We start from the raw sequence: 12,790 nt of genomic DNA on the forward strand, positions 1-12,790 counted from the left end.
GATTGCCACAGACTTTAATGCATGCCTCGGCACTGGATGTTGAAGGAGCCAGTTTGTAACACTTGGTCATGGCCAGCTCTTTGCACTGGAAGACCAACAAGTTTGGAGCCAGAGCAAAGGGCTGATGATCCTGCAGCAGTAGTTGATGTTTGTCTTAAGTATGCATCCCTGAGAACAGCCCCTTGGGTACTAAGTCCTGCATCATGGAGCTCTTTGCAATGAAAAAACTGCATCTCAGACCTTCTATGCCATGCTTATTCATATTGGACTGATTGCTGCCAATTCACTGTATAGAAAATGAAGCTGACGTCAGCTGGTGCAAGGTTCTTTCCAGTGAACTCATTCCCGCCACTGACATTTATTGACTGCATTGTCTATTGTCTGTTCCGTGCTGTTTCCTAATAACTAAAATCGTACATGATATTGCATTAAACATGTCATTGACAGGGCTCATGAGGTTGCAGTCAAGATGTCAACCTTGATACGTCGGTAATGTTGTCATGTCTGAGTCAGGGTTGAGGGTTTTGAGCACAAAATCTAAACTGGCACTTCAGTGTACCACTGAGGGAATACTACACTGTTGGGGAGACTGTAGGAAGCTCTTAATGCACACACTCGAATGCATTCAAGCAAGCTTGAGGAGACTATTCTTACCAATGGATCATAATTAGTCTTGCTGGGTATGGTGGAGTTATTGAAAAACACAATCACAATAAAGTGGAAGGTTCGATTCTTCATTTGAACAAAAACAATAGACTATGAGGCCTATGACATTTTATACCCAATTTCCCAGTGGCAGTGGTGGCCCCAGAGGAGATTTTTCAATTGTTGTTGAATCAGTTAGCTGGAATGTTTCAGTCTTGGAAAAATTCTGAAAACACTGCATCACAGTCCAAAGCTGTGGGGAGAGTAGGCGAGTGAATGTTTCTTACTGCTCACATCATCAGCTCAGCCCGATTATATCCAAAATGTTGGCCTGCAAGAACAGCGGGTGCTCTGAGAGGATATCAGGGTTAAAGCAATGGAGGAGGGAGGGAGTACTGCAAAAATCACAGGTGATCTGAGAGCAGAGAGGGAATAAACAATGGTGCAGAAACACTGCACGATCAGCCGGAGGTCAGAGAGAACTGTGGAGGTAAAGAGATAAAGCAGTAATAAAGCAGTGGCAAAGGGAGCGAGAAAGCAGCAGCAGAGGGAACACTGGAAGAACAGAGGGAGGTTGTGGCGAACAGCCAGGATAAAGTGGCAGTAGAAAGAGCACGAGAACACTGCAAGAACAGTTGGAAGAAAGAGAGAGACGGTAAACTGCAAGAACAAGAAATAAAATCAAAAAGGTTAGCAACTAGAGCATGGTTGATGAGTGTTCTGGTGTTTTTCTTGTAAATATGGATAGTGGTTTTAACTTTGACAGGAAAATTATAAAGTACTGTATTAAGTTCATTAAATTCATTGCTTAACCATTGTTCAGTGATTAAAACTACTAATAAGTAAACATAAAGTGACATCAGCACAAGAGAAACAGCTGATTGGCGAGCTTGTTTATTTAAGTCTTAAGTTTATTTGAGCTATATCAATTAATAGTTTAATTAATAAAGGAATGGCAGAGAGTACCAATCCCATGGAGTGCACATCCTGTTCAACATGGGAAAGTCAAGATGCTTCTTACAAAAAGACCAAAGATGCACACAATATTCCAGGTGTAGTCTCACCAAAGCCCTGTATAATTGCAGCAAGACATCCCTGCCCCTGTACTATGAAGGCCAATGTAGCATTTGCCTTCTTTACCGCCTGCTGCATCTGCATCCTTGTTTTCAGTGACTGGTATACAGGGACACCCAAGTCTCATTGCACATTCCCTTCTCTTAATCTGTAGCCATTCAGATAATCTTCATTCCTGTTTTTGCCACCAAAGTGGATAACCTCACGTTTGTCCACATTATACTGCACCTGCCATGCATTTGCCCATTCAACTTGTCCAAATCACACACAAGCCTTTCTGAGTCCTCCTCATAGCTCACCCTCCCATCCAGCTTTGTGTCGTCTGCAAATTCATATTCTACCTAACAATGGCTATCCAGGTTAATTTTCTGGAATTGAATGTTTCCAGTCCGACAAGGAAGAGGACATAACTGGATTTGATTCTGGGGAATAAGGACTGGCAAATGGTCAAGTGACATTAGGTTAAAGTGATGATTGTATCATTAGATTTGAGTTGACTGTGGTGTTACAATCCCCAGCAGGGATCCATAAACCAAAATAACCAAATTTACAAATGCATCCAAAGAAAAATCACCAACAAGATTTCACTTTTTATGACTTTGATTCTGATTGTGTTCAAATAAATGTAAATTCAACATGAATTAACAGATGGATGATACTTGAATTAAAAATGTAAATTTCACTTTAATTAATTGACCAAACAAAGACATCTCTTACAGGACAAGCACCTGCACCTCGCCCCACAAATACACGGCCTTACATGGCTATGCAGTGTCACAATGTGCTGTTCTTCATTCATGCACAGTAAATCAGGAGTCCCATCCCAACAACCTTTGAATTTCACAGTTACAATTATTATCAGTAAGGCATACTTCTATGAATCCTCTCTTCTTTGGGTCACGGCAGTCCTGATGGTGTAGCCTACTAGAGTTCCTTTTCAACCGACCAACCAATAGTGCCCAATAATTTAGCCTTTTCCAGGAAAACACCCATCCCTTCTGCATCCCTGAGCTACTCACGTAGTCTTTCAGGCATTATTAGACCTTTTAAGCCAGCTTGCATATCACCTCCACGAGTTCCTGCCTCTTTTTCTGCTGAATACAAAAAGTAACTTCTTCCTGAGAGTGATTTGCTTCTTTTTATCATGAGAATTTTGTTCCTTTTTGTGTCATGGTTGCTTTTTCCTTGTGTCTATGTGTGTATGTGCTGTACCCACCAGTGTTCCTGCCTGTAGTTGTCCTTTGTGCCTGCAGCTTTCCTTTGTGTCTGCCAGCCACAAAGCTTCTGGTCTTGTCTTCCTTTTCTGCTGGTACTGCTTCCAAGTTTAGTGTCACCAAGTCATATGGACCAGTATTTCTTATTAGCCAAGAAAAGTACAGTTGATCCATTTAGAATTGATGTAAACTCATAAGTTCTTTTTCCAACATTCTTAAAAACAATTACAAATTGCAGATGTTTCAAAGAAATTACAGATTTTCTTTACTAAACTGCTGCCAGGTCAAAATTCATCACAATGGGAAAAGGAGCTATCCAAAGTAAAAATAATTAATAAGAATGGACCAACCAGATATATTGGAATCAAAGATTGACAGTCTAAAATGTAACTGAACAATTCACTACTTTTAAAGGAGCGATAGTTCAGGTACAGTTGAGGTGCATTCTCATATGTTGGATAGGTAAAAAACAAAGCAAGATCTCCCCAGATGGTGAAAGGGGCAGAGAGCCAGCTGAAGCAGAATAAAAGATGCACATGACAAATGCCAGGTCAATGAGGTAATTTATTTTCATTCAAAGGGTGTGAACGTCATTGGCTAGGCCAGCATTTACTGCCCATCAGAAGGCAGTGGGGAACTGCCTCCTTGAACCGTGAGGCACACCCACAATGGTGTAATGGTGTTAAGAAGGCAATTCTATGGTTTTGACCCAGCGACAGTGATGGAGTGCTGATATATTTCCAAGGAGGAATGGTGAATGACTTGGAGGGGAGCCTCTAGGTGATGGTGTTTCCTTGTGTCTGCCCTTGTTCTTTTGGATCGTAGGTTTGGAAGGTGCTGTGGAAGGAGCCTTGCTGAATTGCTGCAGTGCAACCTGTCCTCAGTACACATGTTGCCACTTGTGCTTCAGTGGTGGACAGAGGGAATGTGGGTCAGGTGTCAATCAGGGTGCCAAGGTTTGTGAATGTTGTTGGAGCTGCAATCATTCAGCTAAAGGGAGAATACTCCATCATACTCCTAACATATGCCTTGTAGATGATGGCTAGGTTTTGAGAGTCAGGAGGTGAGTTACGTGCTGCAGGATTCCTAGGCTCTGGTCTACTCTTGTAGCCACAGTATTTATATGGTTAGCCCAGATTATTTTCTGGTCAGTGGTAACCCCAGAATGTTGTAAATTTAAAGTTTAAAGTTTATTTGTTAGTCACAAGTAAGGCTTACATTAACATTGCAGTGAAGTTACTGTGAAGTTCCCCTAGTCGCCACAGTCCGGCACCTGTTCGGGTTAATGCACTGACTTGCTGCACCATAGTTGTTAGTACATTCACGCATTGTCTGGAAATGTTTGCTGATGTGTCATAGACGTTTCGAGATCACCTTTGCTTTATATCTTTATCGTCAGGGTTGGTTTCACAAGACCTGCACAGACATGATGCCTCAGGTTCCAGTGAGTGTTTTGTGACCCTGTGTGCAGGAACAAAGAGGACCAGCTGGTGGCAGTGTTTAGCAATTTCCAACATAAAGTTCTCGCTGGCTCCACCTGCTGGCATATGCTGTTTCCTGCATCATAAAATTGAATAGGACATTCAAGTGAGCAACCATTTTTAGAATCATCGAATCCCTGCAGGGCAGAAGGAGGCCATTCAGCCCATTGAGCCTGCATCGACAACCATCCTACCCAGACCCTATCCCTGTAACCCCATGTATTTACCCTGCTAACCTCCCTAACCTTAAGGGACAATTTACCATGTCCAGACCACCTAACCCGCACATCTTTGGGCTGTGAGAGGAAACCCATGCAGGCACTCGGAGAACACACAAGCTCCAAGGCCGGAATTGAACCCAGGTCCTTAGCGCTGTGAAGCAGCAGTGCTAACCACAATGCCACTTTAAGTTGTGTCTACTGAGGGAGAATATAGTTGTGTTCACTGCAGTTCCGCAATATATTCCCGATGGAATTTCTAGGCTATTAGTTCGTAGAGGGCTCAGACTGGGTGTATCGAGGAGCAGATGATGCTATGACTGTAAATTCTGCACTCTCTCCTTTATGAACAGTATGCTTAGTGTAGCGCGCAAGAAACAATACCTAACACTGTATACTGATGCATGTGAAAATATATACTTCTCTCTTTGCTTGGCTCTTGCAGTTTAATATCCAATCTCAACAAGAGTGGCATAAGTAGACAACTCAAACACTTTTAAACAAGTCAGTGAAAAATCATACTGCCCAAAAAATAAATCACATTGTACCACTTGGATTTTCAAACCCGATTAATATCTAGTCATTATCCAAATCAGACTAATCAGAACTTAATTTAAAAAAAACACCTCAGTTAACAACTAATGAAGAAAGATAATTTATCGCATGGGATGATCTAGGATACACAGCAGAGAAAGAGGCCACTCGGCCCAAACAGTCCATGCCAGTGTCAATGTTCCACTTGAGTCTCCGCCCATATTTCCTTATCCAAATCCAACAGTCTGCCTTCTCCAGTAATGCTTTTTCTGTTGAGAAGAAACATTCATCCAATCAAAACCTTGCATAATTTTAAAGACCTCAATAGGTCACCCCTCAGCAGCCTTTTTTTTCAATAGCAAAGAGATCCAGCCCCTCAACCCTTTCCTGACCTATACACACATGCATTTCTGGTATTGTCCTTGTAAATCTTGTTTACCCATTCACGTGATTTCAAGCCAAGTACTCTTGACAAATTCAGCATTCTTCTCACCCTGACGGCCTCTAAACTAGATTGAAAGCCAGGATTCCCAGTTTAAATGGGGAAGAGACATGAGTATTTAGTCCACTATAGCACGCACCAAGCCTCTGTATAAACTCATGTTCGATTTTATATCTTTTTTTGAAATACCTTAGCAAGGACTTGGTGTCAGCAGACCAGAACAAAACTCACACAAGCGCTGGACTGAAAAGCAAAGAACAGCAACTCTCTACCTATGAAGAAAAGCTCTTTGATGTGTGTGGAAGCCAGGACTTTGAAAGTGATCTGTATAAACTTCAGGATGATATCGAAAAGACATCAAAACAAAGAGGTGAGGATAAAAACTTGTCACCCATGACTTTGTCGAAAATGATTACTGACTAAATATTTGGACTGAAGTTCAATGAATGGCTGATGAAGCAAACCAGCCCACTTGTTCAAACTTTCCACCATTTGTTTTGCCCAAGCTACCACAGTGGTTACCAACTTGCATCTTTGCTTCTCCCCCTACTTGACTGGTATCTTCTCCTCTGTCCACCATCTGGCCCTAGAGTCATGCTTCTTCCCTCTGCTTTAAAACCTTTGTTATCTACCAATCTCCTTACCCATATCTTAGCCCTTGCTAAGATAGCCATTCAGAGCACCTGGATGAAATCCATGCAGACACATGGAGAACTTACAGACTCCGCACAAACATTGAGCCAAGCTGGGAATCGAACCCAGGTACCTGGCACTGTGAGGCTGCAGTGCTAACCCCTGTGCTACCCTGTGCGTATAGGGGAGATGGTGGAGTAGTGAGAAACGTCACTGTGCTAATAATAGTAGGCAGACAAGGTGGGACCAGTTTCCATCCACAGTCTGAAAGACATGTTGGTTAGGTGCTTTGGTCATGCTAAATTCTCCCTCAGTGTACCCGAACCAGCGCCAGAATGTGGCAACTAGGGGGTTTTCACAGTAACTTCATTGCAGTGTTAATGTAAGCCTGCTTGTGACACTAATAAATAAACTTAAGGTTAACGATCGAGGCTATAAGTTCAAATCCCACCTATGGAGCTGGTGGGATTTAAACTCAATTAATAATTCTGGAATATAAAGTTCTTCTCAGTGAGACCAAATTGTTATAAAAACTCAGCTGGAGTTCACTTTAGGGAAGGACATCCGCCATCCTTTTCCAAGACCTGGCCTACATGTGACATCTTTTACCTGGGCTGGCCTACAGACTCTGTGACTCCAGACTCTGCGAGCTGCTCATTTCAAGGGCAATTAGGGATGGGCAACAAATGCTGGCCCTGCAAACAACACCCAAATCCCCCGAAAGAATAAAGAAAAGATAACCCTCTTGCACGATGTGGGGAATTTAATTCCTGTCTGCTCTGACCACCCCCAGTCAGCGTTTCCACATGAAAACCAAGATCTGATTTTGTCCCATTACCTATTTATCTTTCTATTTTCCTAGCTATGCTGTCCGGGGCGACAGCCGTGTACAGCCAGTTTATCAGCCAACTAACCGAGGAAAATGAACCCTGTTGCCCCGTCTGCCAGCGCATCTTCCCCTCAGAGGCCGAGTTACAGGACATCATTGACGATCTGCAGTCGAAGCTGCGGCTAGTCCCAGATAAACTTAAATCAGCTGAGTCTGAGCTGAAGAAGAAGGAGAAACGCCGTGATGAGATGATGGGACTGAAGCCAATCAGGTATAAAATATACCCGAGCTGTCCGTTCTCCTTAAAATCTATTTCTGTTTCACTTTCCCTATTTATTCATTCACTTTTTGCTCTTCGATTCCTAGTTTTCTCCCTGTTTTCAAAACATTCTTTTCTCTTTAGTGATAATTATGTGCCAATTCTCTAATAATCCCTTTGAGCAATTTGCCTCCAAGAAGAGTCACACCAGTGGGCCTACCATTTCTATGCTCTGACTTCCTGCCCTTTATATGCTCCCTTTATCCAATCATTAACAGCCATCCCCACCTTTGAGAGTAAAATTTGACACAAAAACACCATCTAAACTATCCTACTTTAGCCTAGCTCACTGATTCCCAACCAGTTTTCCAATGTGATCTCATTTTGACATTTGAAAATCAACATGCCACCCTCTGAGTGAAAAACTTTCGCGCAACTTGTGGGCCGAAGGGCCTGTTTGTGCTGTAGTGTTCTATGTTCTATGTTCTATGACCCCAGATGCCAATCAAGCAGCTTAGCAATATTCAGTCTGTATCGTTATTAAACTTCGAGCGTTACAGATCAACATTTAAAACAAAATATAAATCGAGAAATCTACATTTTAATCTACCTTGCATAAATCCATTGTTTTCATGCACTCATATAGATTTTGGTGAAGCTTTTCATGTTCTCCAATGACAGAAGCCTTGGTGAAGCCATTCTCCTCCTACTTCCTGGTGACACATGTGCCCTGCTGCACTTGGCCCCTTATTAAGATGGCAGCCACACATGTGCCTTGTTGCATTTTTCCCCCTACAAAGCTGACAGCTATGGATTTGCCCTGTTGCAATTTGCCACCAATAAAGATGGTGGCCTTTAATTCAGGCATGTAATCAGGGGAGGTGCCGCAGCTACCATCCTGATTGACACCCATCATGTCTACAAAGAGCCATCAAGGACAATGACCAGGGGAATGTGACTGAAGCAGATATCCTACCCTAGTGGCAAATCCTCAAGGCCTGAGGTATTCAGCTGGTGGAGATGAGCTGTTAAACCTAACAGCTTGAGCACTGGGACCCTAACTGAGATGTGTTGTGGGGGGGGGGGCGGTATTGGTGGTGATTCCCAGGCATGAGCTGATTACGAAGGAGTGATGCACTAGCAACAACCGCATTGGACTCACTGGGTGACATTCGAATGTCAGAACCACCTTTTGAGCGTTTAAGCTTCTCCTTTCTCTGCATTAAGAGGGCAAACAGCTGAGACAGTGACTAGAGAAAGGGATATCAGTGGAGTGCCTTCTCCCTGCCCATCTCTCCAAAAGGGCACAGATCAGCTAGATAGTCAGTATATTTTCCCAAAGCTAAAGGAGTCTAAAACTAGAGAGCATAGGTTTAAGGTGAGAGGGGAGAGATACGAAAGGGTCCAGAGGGGCAGTTTTTTCACACAGAGGGTGATGAATGTCTGGAATAAGATGTCAGGGATAGTCATAGAGGTGGGCACAATTTTGTCTTTTAAAAAGCATTTAGATGGGTGCAATGAGTACAGAGGGATATGGGCCAATGCGGTCTATTGGGATTAATTTAGGGATTTTTAAAAAAGGGCAGCATGGACCACTTGGGCCAAAGGGCCTGTTTCTATGCTGTAAACCCACTTTGTAAGCTTTCAAACCCTGTTTGATGACTCTAAGCACCCAAGGACATTACTGTTGCAGACAGAGACTACTTGAAGGAAATCAACACCATACTTCTGTCTCCAGAAGAGCATCTAAATCAATATACGTATCTTTAAATTTCATTGAAAAGGGAAATGGCCAGATTGCGAATTTACCATGAAGCCAGCCAAGTCACAAACCTCTGCACTCTGTATTTCTTTTATTTCTGTGAACTCGAACGTAATATGTCCTCTTTATTGTAGTCTGTGTGTGTCTTCGCACGCGTGTGTGTGTTCGAGTGAAAGTCCAAACGTGTTGTATTATTTCACTTAGACTAGGTTGATTGTAATAAAACTAACCTCTTTCTTTGTTAAAATCACAGCAAACCTGCCTGAGTGTGTCTTATGATTACTGCACGTAAACAATTAAATAATTACTGAATTGGCAAGTGTATTCTTTTCAGAGAAAAAAAACCCTATTGCAATCAAACAAGGAGTGGGGAACCATTCAATAATTTCTCATCTGATTATAATAGCATGTTGGAGGCTGATTCAATGCAGGCTTTTAAAAGGGAAATGGATAATTATCTGAAGAAAAAATGTGTTTGCATGACTGGTAGGAAAAGGCAGTGGAGTGGGACGAGCAGAGAGCCAGCATGCAGATGGGACAAATGGCCTCATGTGCTGTATCATTCGACGATGCTACACACAGGCATCAGGACATATATTTTAACAGATTAAACAATTAGAATTTTTGTTTCTCAAGGGTAATCAGATTTAATAATGTTTGCCAGTCTATTATTTGTGTCCAGAATAGTGAAATAATTCTCAGGGTTTTTTGTCCTATAGAGAAACAGTAATTGAACTTAAGGAAAAGGATTTACCTGAGTTACGGAATAAACTTCAGAGCATCAATCGAGACATTCAGCGCCTGAAGTTTGATGTGGAGGAACAGGAAACTCTTCTTGCTGTCTTTATATCTGAGGAAGGCACTGCAAAGTCATGCCTGCAAGACATATCGCTTATGGAGCGATACCAGGTAACAATAGGAAGACACCTTTCTAAATCGCGCTGATAATCTCCCTGATAATAGCTGAGGCTTCCAAATGTGGTCTCTGGGATGATTGCATTTCTCACTGTCGCCACAGCTGCTGTGCTTTAGCAATTTTGAAGTTTTCATCATTTTGTTCACTTGCCAGCTTTACCACCCTGTTGCCCAATAATAAAAAATTTCTGTTAAAGTTAAATTTATGTTTATTAGGTCGCAAGCAGGCTTACATTAACACTGCAATGAAGTTACTGTGAAAATCGCCTAGTCGCCACACTCCCGCACCTGTTTGCATGCTGAGGGAGAATTCATCTAATACGCATGTCTTTGGAGTGTGGGAGGAAACTGGAGCACACAGAGGAAATCCACACATACACAGGCAAACTCTGCACAGACAGCGACTTAAGCCAGGAATCGAATGTGGGTCACTGGTTCTCTTTGGCAATTGGCATTGTCTTTTCAAAGTTTGAGGTACCCAGGACTGAGATTTGCAGAAGGTTTGCATTTTCCTGGACATGCAGACACCTGCACCACTCCTATCTGCAAAGAACACTAAGGTTCGATTCCTGGCTTGGGTGACTCTGTGGAGTCTGCACATTCTCCCTGTGTCTGTGTGGGTTTTCTCCCGGTGTTCCGTTTCCTCTCTCGGTCCAAAGATGTGCAGGTCATGTGGATTAGCCATGGAAAATGGGTGGGGTGGATAGAGCTGGGGGTTGTCCTGGGTGGGATGTTCCTTCGGAGAGTTAGTGCAGCCTCGATGGACCAAATGCACTCTTTTTTCACTGTAAAGATTTATGTAAAGGTACAAAACCGTCAATCACGCCTTCCCAGCTTCCAGAACGACTGGCTCCTCAGTCTGCCCCTTTATAATCATCAGTTGATGCAGAAGCCCTGCTGCCTGTTTACTGCCGCATGTCCCATTTATCTCTCATCCTAATGCTATCCCGAACTGTCTTCCACTGTCTTCCTTTTAAAATTTTCATCCTCACAGTCTAATGGTTTGTGGTCTTACTGCTCTCCTCAAAGCATTGTCCAACCGTATGTCTCTCCAGGAACCCTGTATTCCTTCAACTCTGGATTCTCATGCATCCCGAAATTCCTTCACTCCACCATCAACAGCTCTGGCTTCAGCTGACTAGGTCCTGATTTCTGGTAGTCATTTCCCAACCCTTCCTGCCTCTTTACCCGTCCTTTAAATTCCTCCTTGAAAATCATCTTGTTGGTGAGGCATCTCCTCCTAGCCTGGGATTGATCTTTGTGAAAAAACTTCCATGAAGAGCCTTGACTAATATTTACCCTTCTATATTGAAGGAACAGTGTAAAAACATGTTGTCAGAGATTTGCACCCATTTCAAGACCGTAGACGTATAAATTTGGAAATTTATATCCGTGTAACCCTACTAACCTTCATGCTTGTGAGTCCTCATTGCAGCTCCTCATTAATTATTGCTTTGTCATGACTCCCATTGATTATTCTTTTTGCAGTGAGTACTGCTGGTGGATGGTAGGGAAATGCAAAGTGTACTGATGAGTCAGTATGTCACTGTGGGACAGTGCCATGATGGAAGCTGTGCACCTCCTCACCCTGAGTTCTTGTCATCATTGATGCTGCTTTTTGGAGCTATCCCTTAAGGCAGTGTGTGGTGTGTAATGCTGGGAGAATGCCTGAAGGGAAATAAGATAATAAGAGGGACAAATCCTCCCTTCTGTTTTTTCTTTAAAAAAAGGGCGCATGTGATTTTTCTCCATTAATAACTGATGTTATGTTGTGTGTTTTTTTGTCATGTTTGGACGTTTTTTCACAGTAAAGACTATGAAAGGATTTATGTTTTAATATCGATAAAGTGTACTTTTTGTAAAGAAGCACTGAAGCAATCGATGGTTTAGTGTTATTGTGTTGGATTAATTGAAACTGCTCCAAAATTATAAACAACATTGTCTCATTATTCAAGGAGATCCCGGTCCTGGGTGCACAGGATGAGCCCATGAGTCACAAATTTGAAATAATTTTCAAAACAGATGGATAGGAATATTTGTCGATAGTTTTGTTTCCAACTGAAAGCTGTTTTCACCTGATTCAAACTTAGAATCCGGCAGGAGAGTAAGGTTTATTTTATGTGAAACAAGGTGGGCACATGTGGCATGTCTTTCTTTTATATTACTGTGTGAAGACAGATGCTGAATAGATTAAATAATTTACATTGCAACAATGTTCACTTGCTGAAGAGTAAAACAGCGGACCAACTTGACATTGCCTTAAATCAAGCCAAAGAATGTTCAAAAAACTCAGCAGGTTCTGCAGCATCCGTGAGGAGAGAAATAGAGTTCATGCGATTGGGGCGGGCGGATTTCCTGCCCTAATTTTCAGCAGACAGGAATGCCACTGTGTGGCCACTGGAGAATCCAAATGGAGTGCCCAAATGCCTTTTACAGCGGTGGGATTTCCCATTGACATTGTACCCATCCACCCGCAATGAAAGGTCAGGAACACCAATACCATACATTTAAATTTTATTCCTAGGCTTCCCCGCTATATTACCTTCTACATGAGGAACCGCGCACCACCACCCCCACCAGCATGACATCACATCAATGGGGTTTACAACACGTCTGAACTAATGATGACTTGGTGAACAGTCCTTGCCAGGGGCACACAGATATGGGCCATAGTTGCCAGCATGATGTCATTGGTCCCATCCCAATAAATGTTCCTTTATAAAGTCAACATTTTGATAAGAAACAGGATTAGCTTGAACTTTATCTTTCCCATCAATTCCTTCC

At 42.5% G+C, this 12,790-nt stretch overlaps 1 protein-coding gene across 1 annotated transcript in view; it reads left to right on the top strand.

The window, feature by feature from the left end:
- rad50 (RAD50 homolog, double strand break repair protein) overlaps positions 1-12,790 on the top strand; it is a 116,058-nt gene that overhangs the window by 51,030 nt on the left and 52,238 nt on the right. Inside the window, exons 13-15 of the mRNA XM_080201314.1 lie at positions 5,803-5,978; positions 7,104-7,341; positions 9,811-10,000. Coding sequence (XP_080057440.1) covers positions 5,803-5,978; positions 7,104-7,341; positions 9,811-10,000 — 604 coding nt within the window. The remainder of the gene's footprint in view (positions 1-5,802; positions 5,979-7,103; positions 7,342-9,810; positions 10,001-12,790) is intronic.

The sequence above is a fragment of the Carcharhinus amblyrhynchos genome, chromosome 13 (assembly GCF_965287045.1).
Source record: "Carcharhinus amblyrhynchos chromosome 13, sCarAmb.v2.hapA, whole genome shotgun sequence".
NCBI classification, from domain to species: Eukaryota; Metazoa; Chordata; class Chondrichthyes; order Carcharhiniformes; family Carcharhinidae; genus Carcharhinus; species Carcharhinus amblyrhynchos.